Source organism: Bubalus kerabau, chromosome 3 (genome assembly GCF_029407905.1).
Source record: "Bubalus kerabau isolate K-KA32 ecotype Philippines breed swamp buffalo chromosome 3, PCC_UOA_SB_1v2, whole genome shotgun sequence".
Classification (NCBI taxonomy): domain Eukaryota; kingdom Metazoa; phylum Chordata; class Mammalia; order Artiodactyla; family Bovidae; genus Bubalus; species Bubalus kerabau.
In genome coordinates this window covers 173,259,753-173,274,984 of record NC_073626.1, presented here as the reverse complement: position 1 = coordinate 173,274,984, position 15,232 = coordinate 173,259,753, and the positions used below count along the sequence as shown (strand labels likewise).

Below are 15,232 nucleotides of genomic sequence, written 5' to 3'. Positions count from 1 at the left end.
TTATATTACGACCCAGCCCTTGCTCTCACTCATCTGTGGGAGAGGCCTGGTGTGGACATTAATAAGCAAGTGACTCTCTCAGGGCATCTGGCCCATTGAGCACAGGCAGGGGCTGCTGGCTTGCCCACTGCAGTCCCAGTGTCCCTCCTCCTGGGGGTGCCTGCCCTCCCACCCCGGAGGTAAGCAGTTTTAGCCAAGGTTCCCTGCGCAGTGCAGTCTCCCTATCACTGGACCCCACGGAGCCGCTGTTTCAGTGCTTCTTATCAACCTGATCTAGGCTTGAGGCTGACTGCAGGAATGTCAGGAAGCCCACCAGCCCCTGCAGGCGCCCACCCCATCCCGCTCACTGTCACCCCAGCCTCAGGGGCAGCTCTGGCCTGGCCCTTACCAAAAATGCTCTCTGAGCTGCAGGTCTCTCTTGCACCCCACCCTCCACCCAGGGGCCCATGTGGCCTCTGCTTTCCTCCTGGAGATCAAGAGGCCCTTCAAAAGGTCCTTGCATACCCACCAGCCAACAACAAGGAACAAGCTGCGTCTTCAAAAAACCTCCAGCCACCTTGGCCCCAGACAGGCCCTCCAATAGTAATGGCGACAGGAACTTTCACACCGGGGAGAGGGAAAAAAAATCCCCTTTTATTAAGAAAATAAGAGTTAATCCTTCACTTTTCCCAGGGGACTTGACCCTGATGCAAGGTGACATCTTCTTCAGCCACCCCCCAGGACCCCCTGAATCCGAGTGGGGTGGGCATCAAGTCCACTCCATCCCTTTACAGGGGCCAATGCTGGTCTGTTCAGGGCCTGGAGAAGTAGGCGTGCAGGTGGGCATGGCTCTGGAGGTGGGGGTCGGGGGGAGCTGTGATGGGCGTGGGGGTGTGTGTCTGGGGTGGGGGTGGGGCTGAGGGGGCAAGAGTGGCGGAGGCAGGCGGTGTCTTGCTGAAATAGGGAAGGGAAGAACACCACCTCTCCCCCCACCCCCTGAGGCCCGGTGCCTTCTCCCTCCGAATTCTTCATAAATAAAATTTCACAGTAATGGAGGCATATCCTTCCAGGGTCAGACCAGCTGGTTTCCCAATGGGGGAGCCAGGCCTTGCAGAGCAGCACGGGAACTGCTGGGACCGGAGCACGGCTCTCTGGCCCTGCGTCTGGGGGCAGAGGAGTCGCGGGGCGGGGGCGTGCGGTGAGGTGGGGCTGCAGCCCATCCAGAGGTTCTGAGGATCACTGAGGTAGTCAGAGCGGCTGCTCCAGCTTCCGGACAGACGGGAGCCAGACAGAGCAGCGCCGGACGCAGCCAGGAGTGAAGCCACCTGGGAGCAGAGACTGTGCAGTCAAACCCCAGGAAGGTCAGGGGCTGGAGGGCAGGGGGCTGCTGAGGGCCTTCTGAGGCTCGGTCTCCAGGAGCCCCTGGAGGTGTTGACAGGAGGAGGCCTGTGAGCCTGCACAGGGTTGAGCTTCTCCTGAAAGGGCTGCCCAAGCAGCCCGTGGGGAGAGTGAGGCATTTCACAGAAGCCGGAGGATCCTCTCTGTGAAGACAAGAGGGCAGCCCTGGACCCCTCGAGGGCAGGTCGAGCCGGGGTACCTGAGCACAGGGTTCCTTCAGAGGTCATCAGGGCCTCCTGCCCTGTCAGAGGGAGCCAGACCACAGACTCAGGCTAGGAGGGCTGCCAGAGAACCAGTCTCTAGTCTGGGCTGTTCGGAACGTGGCCAGGCCTCAGTCCTGGTCACCCGCACCCCACCACACCCAGGGGCACGTAAGGCCCACCCCTCCACCTCCCTGCAGGGGACCAGAGGCAGTGCCCTGGCCTTGCAGCTGCAGCCTCATGACTTGCAGGGACTCTGGGGCACATGTGTCTCGTCAATCCTGACGGCCCGAGCCGGGTCAGAGCACCTGGAGCTTGCGGGAGCAGGTGAGGTTCCCATGCACCAGCTCCCACATGGCCAGCAGCTCGGTGGGCAGCAGCTTGTGCACGACAAGCATGGAGCGGAAGAAGCAGGGCTCCTTGTTCATGCGGCTGTTGCGATTCCTGGAGATGCCGAAAGTCTTGAAGCCCTCGTGGGCCATGGGCCGCACGCCCAGCACCTCCAGGCACATGCCCAGGAAGACGTCGTCGATGGGGTAAAGCTCCAGGGTATCGCAGCTGTGGTGCAGGCGCTGGGCCAGTCCCCCGGCCATAAGGAAGCCCCCTCCACCTGCGTAGGGTGGGTAACTGTTCTGGTTGTACAAGATCCCCGGGATGTAGTACTTGCTATCCTTCCGGCGGATGGGTCGGGCGTGATGCAGAACGTCGCCCACAAACAGGTCCTCCTGGGGCCGCCGGTCGGCCAGAAATTCCAGAAGGTTGGTGGGGTTGACGAAAACATCGTCATCGCCCTTGAAGACAAAGCGGACATCAGGGCAGTAGATGTCGAGCCACTTGAGGAAGTGGATCTCCTTGAGGGTCAGGTTGAAGAAGCTGTCGAGGAAGTCCCATTGCAGGATGTCCCCGTAGATGCGGTCCTCGTAGGCTAGCAGCTGCTGGTAGTGGGACTGCTCCTCCGGCTTGGAGGCCTTGCCCAGCAGAAAGAGAGTGCGCACCGCGCCGCGGCCCCTGCCCGCCGACTCCTGCTCGCGGCCCCAGGTCTGGCGGATGGCTTCGCGGCGGTCATGCTGCGCAATGATGGACTTGACGACCACCAGCAGGTACACATCACCGCTGCACTTCTCCGGATGGTTGAGTAGCATGGGAAAGTAGCGGCAGTGGCGATACAATAGAAACTGCTGGAAGTGTGGCTCCAGGCCCTGGAACCAGGATTGGTGGGTTAGGTTTACATTGGCCGAGCAGTTAGTGGTGTTCACGTCCCAGGCCTGGGGCCTCCGTGAAACCACGGGAGTGGGGGTGACCACCTCCTTCGCGCTCTTCCAGAAGCTGTCAGGGTTCACCAGGAGTCCGCTGGGTTTCTGGGCCTTCTGTTGCCTGAGGGAGGCTGGTGGGGGCTCCTGCAGAAACTGGCTGGGGGTCAGACTGCGCTGGAATACTGTTACAGCCACGAGCAAGGCCAGGGACAGGCACACGCTCTTGTAGACGGTTCTCTTCCTGGGGGTAGGGGTGAGGTGGGGAATGGATGGTTCAGAAGAGAGAAGAAAGGATGAGTCAGTCCCCTTGTACAGAGCTGCAGTCCCAGATGGGCAGATGGCCCCTGTACACAGACTCAAGTCCCTGGGCCCCTGAGTGGTCAGAGGAGGTCTTGCTTCTTTTCCTATCCTGACCTCTTCCCTTCTCCAGGACCAGGGAGGCACACAACACAAAGCTTAAGTACAGGCGCTGTGAAGTCACGCTGCTGGAGTTCAGATTTTGGTCCCACTATGAATGGGGAAAGTTCCCCTCCCTCTGCCACCCCATGGCTCAGTGATAAAAAAAAATCCGCCTGCAATACAGGAGTCGCAGGAGATGTGGGTTCGATCCCTGGGTTGGGAAGATCCCCTGGAGGAGGGCATGGCAACCCACTCCAGTATTCTTACCTGGAGAATCTCATGCACAAAGGAGCCTGGTGAGCTACAGTCCATAGGGTAACAAACAGTCAGACATGACTGAAGTGACTTAACACACGCACACACTTACTGAATACAAGCTATATGGAGACGTTTTGTGATTTCTCTTAACCTGTCCAAGCTGTGATTTGTTTTCTTTCCCCAAATGAGGATAGCATGCAATTGGCGTGTCAGCTGCAGTGCTGGGCACAGAGTGGGTTTGGAGTTGGGGGAATGCTGTGATTCTACAAGGGATTGACCTGCCCTGCTCCCCATCTCTCCCTCAGGCACCCTGCTTGCTTTGTGCAAACCTGGTGAACCACTGGGGTAGACTTCTGGGAGGTGCAGAGAAGACACCTGTTCAAAAAGTATAGGGGCTCCTGGGAAGAAAGCTCTCACTAAACCTGAGGAAGCCTGTCCCTCCCCTCCCACCCCCCATCCATCTGATACAACAAAAAAAGGACAGTTCTCACCATTGACACAAGCCTGAAAATGGGGCGAGCATCTCCCAGCAAGCCCACTGTCCCTGTAGCCCCAGTCTGAGCCCCACTCGGAGAGCTGAATTCCCCCAGCTCTGCTGCCTTGAGAGGGACACAGTTGGACCCCACTCTCCAGGGTCCCTCATGCCAAATTAACCCCATTACACCCCTTTAGGAAGCAGAAATCAGTTCTTGTCTAGGAGCACTCGCAGGGCCAGGGTCCTGAGTCCTTGGGCCCTGAGTCCCTGGGCCCGGGGACCCTCTCTCCTCAGCTCACAGTCTGGGGAGACCCAGGCCACCTGCCATGTTTTCTTCCGGGGAGATGCAGGAGCTGGGGACTCCAGGGAAAGGGCAGGCCAGAAAAGTGTGGCTTCACAGGGCCAGGCCAGAAGGGTGCCAAGAGGGGAGATTCGGGGTGATGGGAGAGACAGGCAGCAAAGTGGTGAGACAGGGACCAGGTGGTCCAGCCTGGGGTGGCCTCAGGACCGGCTGATGAAAGGTGCAGGCACCCTGGGTGAGTGATGCAGAGCCCAATGGACAGACATTTTCCCATGGGCTCCCAAGATTTCCTCTATATAGAGTTGGAGGGAGGCTGGGTCATCTCAGGTGCTGGGGTAGGGGTGTGACCCAGACCCCATCCTCCCAGGAGGACAGGGGAGTGCTCCGGCCTGGTTTGTTGGGTTGGACTGAGGGGGTCACCCCAAAGAGGGCCATGAGGCTATGCCCCTTCACTCCAGGCTGTTTCCACTCCATTTGTGGGGGGAAAAAAGCCCCCAGTGCAAGAGAAGAGAAGGGGAGCGGTGGGCAGGCCAGAGGCCCCAGCTCCGGGAGAGGAAGGAGAGCCACTCTGGGGTTGAGCGTGGAGGACAGGGGTCCCCCAGGACGCAGGAGGCCCTCGGAACCGGAGACGGGACCCAGCTACCGGCGAGACCTTGCGGTCCCCAACTCCTCGAGTCCAGGAATGAGATCTGGGTGCCTTGGGGCCGGAGCGTAAGAGAGCAGAGGGACGGCGGGGGAAGACTGAGCGCACAAGTCCACCTCGGTCCCCGAGTCGCCGACCGGCCGGCCCAGGCGTCGCGCACGGCCGGGCATCTCCAGCCATCGCCGCGCCAGCCCAGCTGCGCCCGGGAAACGGAGGCCCGCCCGCGCCCCCCGCGACCCGCGGCATCCCTCCCCGCGCCCGCAGCCCGGGTCCCCGGCCCGACGGCCCCACTCACCACAGAGACATGGCGGCCCGGGCCACGGCGGCGGCGGAGCAGGGCGCGCGGATCGCAGCTCTGAGCGCCGCAGGCTCGGGGACGGCGGGCGGGCGGGGACGAGGAACGGGACAGGGACAGGGGCGGGCGGGGGCGGGCGGGGGCGAAGGTCCGGCCGCGCCCCCGCCGAGGCTCTCCACTTCCCCGCGGCCGGAGGAGGGGCCCGCAGGGTAGGCGGCGGCCCAGGTACGTTAACCCCTTCGGCGCCCCCCCGGCCCTCCATCCCCGCGACCGCGGGGCGCAGCGCGGCGGGGCTGTAAAGGACCCATTTTCCGGAGGTGGCATCCGAGCCCCGGCGGCTCCCGGAGCCGCCTACGGTCATTCGGCCGGAGCGTGAGTGGCTGAGTCGGGACATCGGAACTCACGAAGGTCACCCCCGCCACCGGGGACGGGGGTCCTCCCCGCTTGGGGGGCTTCCCCGGGGTCGCCGGTCCCTCTGGGTGCTTGCGAACCGGGACCCCACCCACCTCCAATCTCCCCGGGCGCACGGGGGCCCCGCCATTTCCCTCCGGCCCGGTCCGGCCTTTTTCTGGGTGGGAGAAGCCGAGACAGGGCTTCCTTTCCTCCTGTCTGTTTCCCTCTGCCCTCTCCCCTGGCCCCCTCCAGGTAAGGGCCCCCACCCACCCCCGCACCCCGCTATCTAAGGTGGGGTCTACAGAGGACAGGGACTGGGGCGGAGAGAGCAGAACCCCAAGCAGAGATCAGGAAGCGGCTGGGCTGCCCGAATGGGGACCTTCCCGAGCGGGGACAGCGGCCCACGCCGCCACTCTGAAGCCTTCTCTTTGCCCCGGACAACGGCCTTCTCCATCTCTGGAGCCCTTCCAACCTCAGAGAACCCCTCCTAACCTCCAAAAGGCCTGTCTGCTGGCCCAGCCTGACTTTTCATCTGTCAACTAGTATTTCACTTCAAACCCCATTTTGTCCCTAAGCCTTTATTAATCTCTTTGTGTATGCCACACCCAGCGACTCCTAGGGAGTGGGCTGCATGAAGACAGAGAACTCCCGGTGCCCAGTCGGGTCCCGGGTGGTGGGTGTTCCACCCAGGTGATTTCCAGAACCCCCAAATAGGTAAAACCCCCCGTGGGTCCTGCTATTGCCCAAGGTCTGTTCTAGCCTTGTTCCATGTTGAAGTCCCATCCCTGAGCTTACAGTGCTGTGCTTAGTCGCTGAGTCCTGTCCGACTCTTTGCGAACCCAGACTGTAGCCCTCTAGGCTCCTCTGTCCATGGGGATTCTCCAGGCAAGAATACTGGAGTGGGTTGCCATGCTCTCCTCCAGGGGGATCTTCCCAACCCAGGGATTGAACCCAGGTCTCCCACGCTGCAGGTGGATTCTTTACTGTCTGAGCCATCAGGGAAGCCCTCGAACTTACAGTAGGGCCTCAAAAATGCCCGTAGTAGTGACACAAGCATTTCGCAGGCCAGTAAACAACAGCTAAGATTCATCAAGCAGTGCAATATGCAAAGCACACTTGAGGCCCATGCGTGAGTGACTCAGTCCTAGAGGCTATTAATATTATTATTTTTACTGCTCCACAAAGGAGGAAATAGAAGTGCCTGTCAGCTCTCATAGTAAGCAAACCTGGGAGGCCTGCCTGGTTCCAGAGGCAGGCTCTTTTGCCTTTCACCCAGGGAGAGCAGTGACAGGGAGCTCCTTCCTGCTAGGAGGCCCCCAGGGAGGCCAGGAGGCCCCCAGGTACAGTCAGAGACTGAAGATAGGAAGCCTGAGCCCCTGAGGCTTGGGTGAGCGGTCTTTCCTTTAGGCTCTGGAGCCTTAAGGATAGGAGGGGGAGGAGAAACACAACAGTCACTAGAATTTTTTCCGGATGTTGCAAGCTTCAGTGAGGGAATGTGAAGGGCCTTTCAGGCCGAATTCCAGAGGAGGACCCTGGTACCAGCGCCCTTCATAGCAGCCCCTCCCAAGTACCAGAGCAGGAAGAAGATCTGACCTGCAGCCCAGCCCCCTGGGCCTGGCTGCCTGCTTTTGGAGAACCCCCACAGTCCCCCTGGCCACCCATCCCACAGGGCACCAGGTAGCTCACTGCCTGGGCTTCTGCTTTGCCCTGTAGGTGTGGCCTTGAGGGGGCTTGTGCTAGCCTGGCCGAGGACAGTCCACCCTGCCTCAGCGCTTACATCTCACACAGAAGCTGTGGGGTCTTTTTAGGAGCCTAGTTGGGAATAGACACAGAGATCCCTGGGAAGGGGTTTTGAACCTGGGTTTGGGGACTTCCCTGTAGCTCAGACGGTGAAGAATCTGCCTGCAGTGCAGCTAACCTGGGTTCAATCCCTGGGTTGGGAAGATCCTCTAGAGAAGGGAATGGCAGCCCACTCCCAGTATTCTTGCCTGGAAAACCCCACGGATAGAGGAGCCTGGTGGGTTACAGTCCGTGGGGTTGCAAAGAGTCGGACACGACTGAGCGACAGGCACTACTGCTACTACTGGACTGGAGAGTGGGAGGTATGCAGGTTTGCATTTCCTGACTGTCACTAGGAGCAGGTGGCTTGTCCCCTTGAGACCTCAGTTTCCTGCCAGCACGGGATTACGGAGATGACGCATGAGACGCTTGATCAGTGTCTCCTTTGTGGTGGCATTGTGACAGACCGGTTGCTGTATTATTGTTGTTAATATTTACCCAATCCATAAGGCCTCCGAACCCAGGAAGGCTCAACGAGGTGGGAATGGGAGGGCCCGCCAGCAAAGCCAGCGGAGTGTTTGCCAGTGGAATCTGGTCCATTGAGAGAAACAGTTTGTCATCACGGATTCATTTGATCTGTGCCTCGGGTCGAACTCAGACTGGGAAATGGATGACAATTAAATACTCAGTGCCTGACTGTGGGGTGGGGGCGGGGGCTGTGGGCACCCGGCCGGGCCCTGGTCAAGCTTTCACTGTCAGTCCAACAGGCTTCCCTGAGGCTGCCTGGGCCTGTCCCTGTCAGGAGAGCTGGAGCTCACCCCGTCTGGCCCACTCCAACGGTCCTTTGGGCAGAGTCCCAGCAGATTCCTGCCAGTGGTCTCTAGGTGGGCTGGGGTGGTTGAGCAAGGCCCCTGAGGAGTCAGAGGGCAGCTTGCAGAGGGGATCAGTCACCTGCCCCGCTGCCCTGGCTGAGGACACAGGGCAGCTGCAGAAACAGATTCGGGAGGTGGAGGGGGGTCTGTGGGTCGCCCTGGAGGGAGGCTGGGGTTGGAAGCATTTGGTTGGGTTGGGGCTGGAGTCCCAAGCGTGGTGGAAGTCGGCCAGGTGTCCCCTGTCCCATGGCCATTCTTTGGTCCCCTTGGGTTGATGTTCTGCCCTGAAAGAGGGGCTCAGTGAGCCCTGTCTGGGAGAATCCCAAGAACCCCCACCTTCTCCGTCCCCCTCTTTCTCCACGCACTTTGGACTGTACTCCCCTTTCCCTCCCCACCTCTTCCCTTGTTCTTCTCCTGGTTCCTTTTCCCCACCCTGCTCCCCACTTTCTTTCACATCAGCCTCCACCAACCCTCCAGAATGGGTTGGGAACCAGCCCCTGCTGGTTTCCCCTGAGGACAGATGCCCAGGGCCAGGGCCGTTGAGCCCTCAGATGTGGGCGGTGGAGTGGGGGGGTGTCTCTGCCAGACCAGAGGGTGCCCTGGGTCAGCCCCTGGGCAGACAAGGTGTGAGGAGCTCTGGGCACCTGGGAGAGAGGGGATGAAACCCAGAGCTGGGCATGGGCTGCAGGCTGGAGAGCAGCCGTGACCACAGTCACATCAGTGCAGCCGCGTGATGTGGGTGAGTCTGTGAATTCACATGCTCCCCAGCAGGAGTCCACACCCTGGGGGCAGCCATGGCCAATGCTGCAAGGGTGGCCATCACACTTGCACCGCAGGTCTGTTAATTCACACTGGAGTCTCAGAAACCATCACTCTCTGGTGAACATGTGTGCCTGGCGAGAAACTGGACAGGCCTCTCAGTTTGAGTCTGAACAAGCCCCATAAGCCAGCAGCACAATGCCCAGGCCCAGAACTTTCTCTCATTGGTCCTGGGTCCTTCCATCCACAGCAATCTGACTGGAGGTATGAGCTTGAGAGGTGGCCACAGCCCCTGCCTGGGATCTGAGAAAGCCAGGGAGGGACAGGGGAGTGTGAAGCATCAGGCAAGGGTGGACCTGTACACCCTCAGACCCACAACTAAGGCAGGCATTGTCCTGGGCCCCTTTGGCTGCAAGTGACAGAACCCCACCTCAAAGTAGCTCAGGCTTGTTAGACAGGCCAGCGATCGTATCTGGGGGGCTGGAGTGCTGCAGTCGTCCAGGCCTGGTCACGTATCGCCTGCTGTGGTGGTGGGAATGACTGTGAGGGTGTAGATCCCTTAAAGGAAGCTGTTAGTCTCACGCAAGCAGGGGAAGAGCTGCCCAGGCCAGTCTTCCTGCTCACATTCCCTTGGACTGTTAGCCGCCCTTTGAAACAAGCTCCGAAGCTGGAGGGCCCCAGAAGGAAGAAGAAGGGTGCTGGCTGTGTGGCAAGTGTCTGCTCACGTTTTCCTGACAAGTCCTCTCCTGGGGAAGGAGCTCTAGGTTGGTCAGTGGGGACTGGGTATAGCTCCCTTGGGGGGCTGGCCACTCTCTGACTCCTTTGCTGTGCCTGGGCCCCTCTTGGGTGGTGATACCATGCAGGGCCCTGTGGAGCTCCTGGGTATAGGGCCTTTCTTTGTCCCCCATCAACAGCCTTCATTCAGCCTCCATGACCTTCCCTGAGTTCCAACCTGCAGGTTGAAGCAGTTGTTAATCAGGAAAGGGATGTGAGACCAGGGAGAAACAAGCAGTCAAGAGCAGCTTTGGGGCAGGGTCCTGTTTATCCATCAGTGGATACACACAACAGCATCTTTGAGCTACTTTGCAGATACTGAAACCCCCTTCACGTGGGCAAAGTTAATGATTAATGATGGTACGCTGCCCACAAGCCTGTAGACCCCAGGCCAGTTGGACCTGAAGGTTGATGATGTTGACTGCTACTTAGCTCCTCGCCAGCCCATGAACTGATCAATTTGAACAATTATTATAAAACTTCCATCTTCCTCAAGTTGGGGCACATGTTTTTCAGGGCGTTAGCCTACGTGGGCCCTTTTGCTTGGCAAAGCAATAAAGCTACTCTTTTCTACTTCACCCAAAACTCTGTCTCCAAGATTTAGTCTGGCACCAGTGTACAAAGAAGCTGAGCTTTTGGCATCACTGGTCCAGGGGCAGCTGAAGCCACCCAGGCCTTTATGGGTTGGGAGCCAGTCATGTGTGGGTGGAGCTGGGCAGACAGAGAGAGAGAAGCCGGAATTCAAACAGGCCCAGGGGCGGGGGCAGAGCTCCCTCTGAAGGCTGGGCAGGAATGGAAGGTGCACTCCCAGGTGCTGCCCTGGACACAGACCAGCTGGGCTGCACCCCAGGCTCCTGAGGGCTGGGTGTGGTAGGCACTCACAGCAGACACACACACAGCCACGCAGGCCGCCAAGCAAGAGACGGAGACACACACACCAGGGATAGGCACACAAACACGGACGTACTCAGAGACACACAATGCTTGTACACAGAGACATTCACATGGAAGCATGTATGCTCAGAGAAAGACACACACATGACAGTCAAAGTCACACACACACACGAGATACATGCACACATTGTAAGAACACACACAGGCGCACATATACGCATGCGCCTACAGGGACACACATTTGCAGAGATGCACATACACACCTAGACTCACCCACAGACACACACCCAGATACTTATTACTCACACACATGTCCAGGTGGCAGGGACTTCCCCTAAGCAGCTCGTTTGCCAACAGTGAAACCCTGCCTGGCAGGCTCTTGAGAATGGGCTCAGCGCTAAGCAGGTACCTGCTGCATCCATGAGTGGCCTCTTTTGATCTCTTTCCAGGTCCTCAAGCCTATGTCCACCTTCAGGAGGCTCCAGGTACCTCCTGGAGCACTTCACATCCCAAGAATCTACCCCTATCCCTGTTTCAGCTGCCCTGGCCTTCCTTGCTCCTTCCCCAAACCCCAGCTTGCTTCTGCTCAAATGCACTCTCCCTTCTGCATCGAGTGAACTTCCACTCATCTTACAAAACCCACCTCAAAGGTTCCCTTCCTTGGAGAAGGTGCTCCCTTTCCTGGCTGGCATCAGGTCTGTCTGTCTGCACTCCCCCCCACCAACCCCCCCGCCACCTGTCCCACTGCAACTAAGAGAACGAAGAGCAGGGACAGGCCCTTCTGTTCTCCTGGCTGCACAGAGATGCCATAGACTGAATAACGGAGGGCGTGCATTGCCAGCCCTGGCTGCCTGGAGGAGACCCTGGCAGGGATGAGGCTAGTCTCACCACAGCCACATTCAGAGGATGATGGGGTATGTGTCCACCTCTGGGAGCCTGGGACGGCCCAGACAGATCTGCAGGGCCCCACCTGCACCCCCCGCACACACATCCAAATTCACACTGACACGCATTCACACAAGGGTGGGCGTTGGGCCCCCTTGTCTGGGACAGCTGGGTGCCCCCCTCCCCCAGGCCACCAGTGACTCACATCCCCCCCGCCGCCAGGCAGCCGGCTTGGGCACACACAAGCCTCCTTTCAGCCTCTCGGTCTCCAACACACTAGCTTAGTCTTCCCTCCAGGCGCCTCCCCTCCACGGTGAGCCGGCCTGCCCTCCCGGCCTGGCAGCTCAACCCCACGGGGAGGCCAGGCAGAGGCCGCCTTCCTCTTCGCAGCACAGGGCTCCCTGTCTCTCATCATCCGGCTCCTGTTCAAGCCCTGAATGGTCGCCTTTTCATGGCCTAGAGCCTGGCCAGGTGCATTCTGGGCAGCTTTGCTCCCACCACCGCCCGCCGGGGAGCTGTCGGCCTTGCTGCTGCTAACACTGAGGGGCCCGGAGCCAGGGGGACCGTTGAGACTCTGGCCGAAGACTCAGAGCCCCAGAGTCCCTCCCAGGCTCTGGTCAGAGGCCTCCGCAGGTTGACAAAGACTCTTCTTCACACATACCCTCCCGCCTGTTTCCCTAGCAGCCCTAGATATCCTGTCCAGGCACAGGGTTTTATTATTCCCATTTTACTGAAGGAGCAACTGAGGCCTGAGAAGAGTCAGCCTGCTGGCAAACGGTAGAGCTGGGTGAAGAGGAGTGAATAACACCGTGGAGCTTACAGAACTGCAGTAAGCACCATGAGGTGCTGAGCTGGGTGCCCTGGAGACGGGGTCAGTGAGTGGGCTCCATGTAACAGTGGTCAAAGAATCAGTCCTGGGCTTTGTACCCAGCACCCCTCCCTTCTTTTGGTAACAGACTTCTTTCCTCTGGTCTCAGGGTGGGCCCTCCACCAGCGGCCCACGTATGGGCTAGTCAGTCCCATACATATCTTCCTGCCCTGCCGGCGTGCTCAGTCCAAGGGGTGGGCCTGTGCCCTCCCCTGGGGTGGTCAGGGCTCTGCCCTGGGGAGTGGAACTGAGAGAGGGACACCCTTGTCCTTTCTGCTCACCAGGTTTTTGAGGCTGTGATTCTAAACACACTGGGAAAGTGTTGTGCCACACGTATCCTGTGCCCCACTCCCCAACAACGATAACAACAACAGCAAACAACACACAGCAAACGGAGGAACAGGGTCAGGATCCTGGATCTAGAGGCCCTGAGGTCAGCAAAGTGTTGCCCTTCCCACAAGGCTGTCCCTGTCCTAACCCCCAGAACCTGCTACTGTGTTAGGAAACAGGCAAAAAGGATGCAGATGTAATAAGGTTATAGACCTGGAAATAAGGGAGTTAGTCTGGGCCCAATGTAATCACAAGAAGTCTTGACAGCAGAGAACCTTCTCTGACTGGAAGCAGAAGGGAGAGTGAGACTCCAGGTGTAAGAGGCATTTGATGTGCCTTTACCAGTTGTGAAATGCAGGGACCCACTTGAAGCCTAGAGACCAGAGAGGCCCCTGGGAGCTCTGGGCAGTGTCCAGTCAACAGCCAGTGAGGATTTGGGAACGTCAGTTCTATAACCACAAGGAACTGGAATCTGTCCACAGTGTGAATGAGCTTAGTAGCAGATTCTTCCCAGACCCTCCCAATAAGAACCTACCCGGCAAACACTTTGGAGAAGGCAATGGCACCCCACTCCAGTACTCGCTTTTGACCTTATAAAATTCTGAGTAGAGAAACTAGTTGAGCCAACCTGGGCTTCTGATCTACAGATGTATGAGAGAATAAATTTCAAGTTGCTGAGTTTGTGGAAATTTGTTACTGCAGTATTAGAAAGCCAACTATGCTCACCACTGTGCCACCAAGGCTGCACTTGTTACTATAGTATTGTTGTTGTTTAGTCACTAAGTCATGTCCAACTACTATGCAACTCCACAGACTGTAGCCTGCCAGGCTCCTCTTCCATGGGTTTTCCCAGACAAGGATACTGGAGTGGTTTGCCATTTCCTTCCCTAGGGGATCTTCCCGACCCAAGGGTTGAACCTGTGTCTCCTACATTGGCTCTTTACCACCAAGCCACCAGGGAAGCCCTCTTTCTATTTTAGGAAGATAAAATAGAGCCTGAGAACTAGTGCCACTCTGCCTCTCTTGGTTTGGTTACAGGTGCCAATAATTTTTTGTTGGTGGTCTTTGTCACTCACCCATGACCAAAGACTCTAGACTGATGCTGCTATTGCTATCTTCCGCATTCACTGTTTCCCAAAAAGTCTGCTCTCAGGGCTGGGTAGGAGAAGGGGCGCCCAAGCCACCACTGTACAGGCTTGGGGACAGCAGAGACGGTGGGAGGGACAGGCCCTCTTCGACCTCAGAGCCTTCAAAGGTCCAAGGCAGTTCTTCCAGAAACTCAGGTGGCCCAGTCTGCCTCTTCCTCACCAGGCAGGGCTGAGGTCACTGGGGAGAGGTCCAGCGCCAGAGAGCCAGGGATGAGTGACTTGTCTGAGAATGTCCTATGGTGACTTAGTCAAAACTTGTGAAGTTTGGCAGGGTCAATAGACATAGGGAGCTGCAGTCCAAGGTGGCGAAATAGGAGGCACCTGAACCCAGCTCTTCCTGGGGACACACCAAATCGACATTGACACATGGAGCAGTTCTCTCTGAAAGAAACCCAGAAACTAGTTGAGTGACAGCTACACACCAAGAAAATAGGGAAAGCCCTACGCTGAAAGGGTAGGTGATGCCGAGACACAGTCTTCCACACTCCACCTCTTGTAGACTGACGTGTACTAGCAGGAACCTCATAACTCCCAACTTCTCCCTCAGAAGTGAAGGGGTTGGACCCAACATATAGTACCTCAACTTTTTTGGGGGAGTTGAGTTTGTGGCATGAGAGATCTTAGTTTCCTGACCAGGGGTTGAACCTGTGCCCACTGAAATGGAAGTGCAGAGTCTTAACCACTGGACTGTCAGAGAACTCTTTCTAGTGCTCCAACTTCCACCTAAGGGAAGAGACCCCAAAATATGTAGCCCTGAAAGCCTAAGGGGTTTTTGTCCCCAAGACCCATTAAACTATAGCCAACAAACAGTTCTTAACTGGCTATTTCCCCATGGTTCTACTAACAAAATCCCAAAGGCATTTTTCACAGAAATAGGAAAAAAAAAATCCTAAAATTTGTATGGAACCACAAAAGGCCCCAAATGACCAAAGCAATCTTGAGAAAGATGAACAAAGCTGGAGGAATTACACTTGTGATTTCCAATTATATTACAAAGGTACAGTAATCAAAACAGTATGGTATTGGCACAAAACAGAGACAAAGATCAATGGAACAGAATAATGAGCCCAGAAAAAAGCTCGTGTACATGGAGTCTATTAATTTACAACAGAAGAGCCAAGGCCAAGAATATGCAGTGAGGAAAGGATAGTCTTTTCAATAAATGATACATATTGAGAAAACTGGACAGTTCAGTTCAGTTCAGTCACTCAGTTGTGTCCGACTCTTTGCAACTCCATGAATTGCAGCATGCCAGACCTCCCTGTCCATCACCAATTCCCGGAGTTCACCCAAACTCATGTCCATTGAGTGGTGATGCCATCCAGCTAT

The 15,232-nt window shown here is 57.4% G+C and overlaps 1 protein-coding gene across 1 annotated transcript; it reads right to left on the bottom strand.

Annotated features, from left to right (window-relative positions):
• Positions 1-1,782: 1,782 nt before the first annotated feature.
• B3GNT7 (UDP-GlcNAc:betaGal beta-1,3-N-acetylglucosaminyltransferase 7) lies at positions 1,783-5,595 on the bottom strand. The gene is made up of 2 exons (XM_055574476.1): positions 4,907-5,595; positions 1,783-3,071 (listed from the first exon to the last, which is right to left on the bottom strand). Exons 1-2 carry the CDS (start codon positions 5,593-5,595, stop codon positions 1,877-1,879), a joined length of 1,884 nt encoding a protein of 627 aa, XP_055430451.1. The 3' UTR covers positions 1,783-1,876.
• Positions 5,596-15,232: the final 9,637 nt, after the last annotated feature.